This window comes from Engraulis encrasicolus, chromosome 1, assembly GCF_034702125.1.
Source record: "Engraulis encrasicolus isolate BLACKSEA-1 chromosome 1, IST_EnEncr_1.0, whole genome shotgun sequence".
Taxonomy (NCBI): Eukaryota; Metazoa; Chordata; class Actinopteri; order Clupeiformes; family Engraulidae; genus Engraulis; species Engraulis encrasicolus.
In genome coordinates, this window is record NC_085857.1 from 50,894,290 (window position 1) to 50,897,505 (window position 3,216).

The 3,216-nt window shown below is 42.0% G+C and overlaps 1 protein-coding gene across 2 annotated transcripts in view; it reads left to right on the forward strand.

Moving 5' to 3' along the window:
- LOC134454066 (CMRF35-like molecule 1) overlaps window positions 1–1,786 on the forward strand; it is a 12,491-nt gene extending 10,705 nt beyond the window's left edge. For both annotated transcript variants that reach the window (XM_063204831.1, XM_063204840.1), the window contains 2 exons: window positions 462–502; window positions 765–1,786. In XM_063204831.1, the coding sequence (XP_063060901.1) occupies window positions 462–502; window positions 765–1,103 (380 nt within the window). In that variant the 3' untranslated portion in view covers window positions 1,104–1,786. The remainder of the gene's footprint in view (window positions 1–461; window positions 503–764) is intronic.
- The last annotated feature ends 1,430 nt before the right edge of the window (window positions 1,787–3,216 follow it).

Genomic DNA, 3,216 nt, shown 5'->3' on the forward strand with positions numbered 1-3,216 from the left:
TTGGGGTGGAGCAATAATCACCCTCACCCCTATCCACGGAGACAGTGCTGGTTTGAAATGGCCACAAGCATTTTCCTGTTCACTCCCATTAAGGCCTTTATCATTGTAGTAAGGACCTAGAAGGCCCTCGACTTTACTTTACACTTGTCTTATAAGTCACATGTCCAGACCAGGCTTGTACGAAATTCCAAATGGAAAGAATTTCAATTCAAAGTAATGCCATAATAGGAACACTAGGTGGTGGTGTTCTATGTACTTTCAATGGGTGGTGTTGATTAAATTCAAAGAAATTCAAGGTAATGGCACCACCTAGTGTCCGTATTATGGCATTATTTTGAATTGAAATTCTTTCCATTCGGAATTTCGTACAGGCCTGGTCCAGACAGTAATTTCTAGAGGCATGCATTAGGAGCCAACATGTGACCCCATTTTTAAGTGTTACCTTTGACCTCCACATGCAGGTAACACATCCAACTCCTGTGACTCAGGGCACAACCAACAGGTAAGAACAAGTAAGCAAGTCAGTAAACAGTAAATCAATGAATGAATGAATGTCACGTGTTGACACCAAACCTAATTCCCCTTTTCCCTGTAAGGTATGCTACCTGCTCCTACTAACATCTGTCAAGACTTTTTATGTTCATGCTATGTTGACTTCTTATTTTTCCCTGTGTGTGTGTGTGTGTGTGTATGTGTGTGCGTGCATGTGTCCTACCTGTCCACTATTCCCATGTCCCCTGTCCCCTTCTCATGTCTATATGCAGTGTGACTATACTGACGTCGTCCATGTCAGCCGTCCCTCTGCCCAACCACCAATCGCCTCTGACCCCTCCCCTCTATACTCTAATGTGACACCCCTGCTGCCCAATCACAAGACTCGCCGGGTGGTGGGCAGGGTCAAGAGCCAGCAGGAGCCCACAGAGTATGCTACTGTGAAGTTCCAGAGCCAACCAGCAGAAGGAGTCGTGGCTCATGAGAGCACTGAGGACTCTCTGCAGTATGCCGCTGTGAGATTCCCTGAGCCGATAGCAGGGGGCGGTGGGGGCGGTGGGGGCTTGGGGAGAGAGGCAGCCATCATATACTCCACCGTCAATATGCAGTGACAATAAGCAATGCCATTTTGGGGAATATTCTAAGCAACGTGCTCAATAGTCAGCAGGCGTAGGTCACATTGAGGTAGTGGTAAATCATAACAGAACAGTCTGAAGTAGTACTCATATCGTTACCTAAATGGCACATGTGGGCTATCTATTAGCAGATTGACCACTTCCTGTAGATAAACATAGCCATGATCTTGAAATAACCTGGCCCCCTATTAGTTTTTCCTGCAGGTTAAACATGTTTCATTTTGAAGCAAAGCAGTAGAAACGACTACTGGTTTTAGGTGTATAACATTGGCGAGTATGTATGTCTGTGCAACAGAATGCCACTTATACCGGCTGAAAATATATTGAAGTAAAGTTGTCTGTCATCATGTGAAACAGGCCCATGTAGCCAAATAGAATTGTTAATGGTGTAATACTTTTGAAATTACTGCCACCTTGTGGCAATTTGTATTACTACGGCCAGGCAAACCTAGGCATGGCGATGACTGGACCAGATAATACTTGTAATGAGCACTGTAGCTGTCATTGAGTTTGACAGCTGTAGACATAGAGAGATTTGTATGATTGCACATATTTATTAGTCATATAATATTAAATTAATTATTTGATGTTGCATTGTATGTTGGATTTCTTATGGCAGACAGTGCTTTGAAAAAGTAGGTGTGACAATTAAATGTGTGTGTGTGTGTGTGTGTGTGTGTGTGTGTGTGTGTGTGTGTGTGTGTGTGTGTGTGTGTGTGTGTGTGTGTGTGTGTGTGTGTGTGTGTGTGTGTGTGTGTGTGTGTGTGTGTGTGTGTGTGTGTGTGTGTGTGTGTGTGTGTGTGTGTGTGTGTGTGTGTGTGTGTGTCTTTGTATTAGTCATGTATTGCTATGGTGGAAATTACTGTACAGCAGTTTTTGATGCTAAAATTATATTTCATGTGAATCTTACAGTATACTGTATATACTTGCATGTTGACAATATTTGTAAATATATATTATACCTTTACATATACATAATGCTCTGATAATATCATGTGTGCACATATGCATAACTGTAATATGGCTTGGCAAGGCAGTATGTGTCATTATATGATATGACTGTGCATAGAATGATATTCAAAAAGTGCTAATATTTAATAAAGTTAAATAGCTTTGTACAAGATTTCATGAAACCTTCTCCTTGTGTCTATTTTGCGTGCATAATCTATCTAGGGTAATGCAAAAACATGTTCAACCATTCCATACAACACAAGCAGTAATACTGGCTATGGCCACTAGAGGCCTTTGACTAAAGGTCATTGAGGTGGAGGTAACTAACTTAACAAGGTTGATAAATCAGGGGGGCATGGTGGTTCAATGAGCTAAGACCCTATACCATTACACTGTAGACTTGGATATAATACCACCCAAGGTCATTTCTTGATCCTTCCCCATCTCTCTCTATCCCCACTCGTTTCCCGTCTCTCTCGCGCACTGTCAAAAGAAAGCATACAAGCTCAAAAAACATCTTAAAAAGATTATAGCTCAGATCAATCTTACAATTTAACCAATGTCAGAAGAAAATAAAGCTGTTTTTTTTTTGTCTTTTACGACTTTATTGATAGAACAGTTTGAGAGGTAGACAGGAAGCAAATGGGGAGAGAGATGGGGAGGGGTCGGCAAAGGACCCAGGATGGGAATTGAACCCTGGTTGGCCGCATGGCACACGAGTACCCTACCGGTTGACTACGGCAGGGCCAAAAATGAAGCTGTTTTTAACTTCTTTTCAAAAGAAACCATTATTGGGGCAGTTTTTAATTTCCGCAGAAAGGAAGATTTAAGACCTTGACACAGACAGTGATTTCCACTGCTCTTCACAAAAAAACGTCACTCAGCTACACAATGTCAAACAAGCCCAGATTCAAACCATTCATATGTCCCTGAACCCCAACACATTTCTTGTAGCTTGCCACCTGCTGTTAGTCTATATATGGACATAAAATGGGCCCATTGCTCAATGGCCTGGCCTGGACTGGACATCCAATGCCTATGCACAAAAAAGGTTCCAGGGCCTCAACTGTGTGAAGAAATCCAACATGCACTGCTTTCTTTCTTTCTTTCTTTCTTTCTTTCTTTCTTTCTTTCTTTC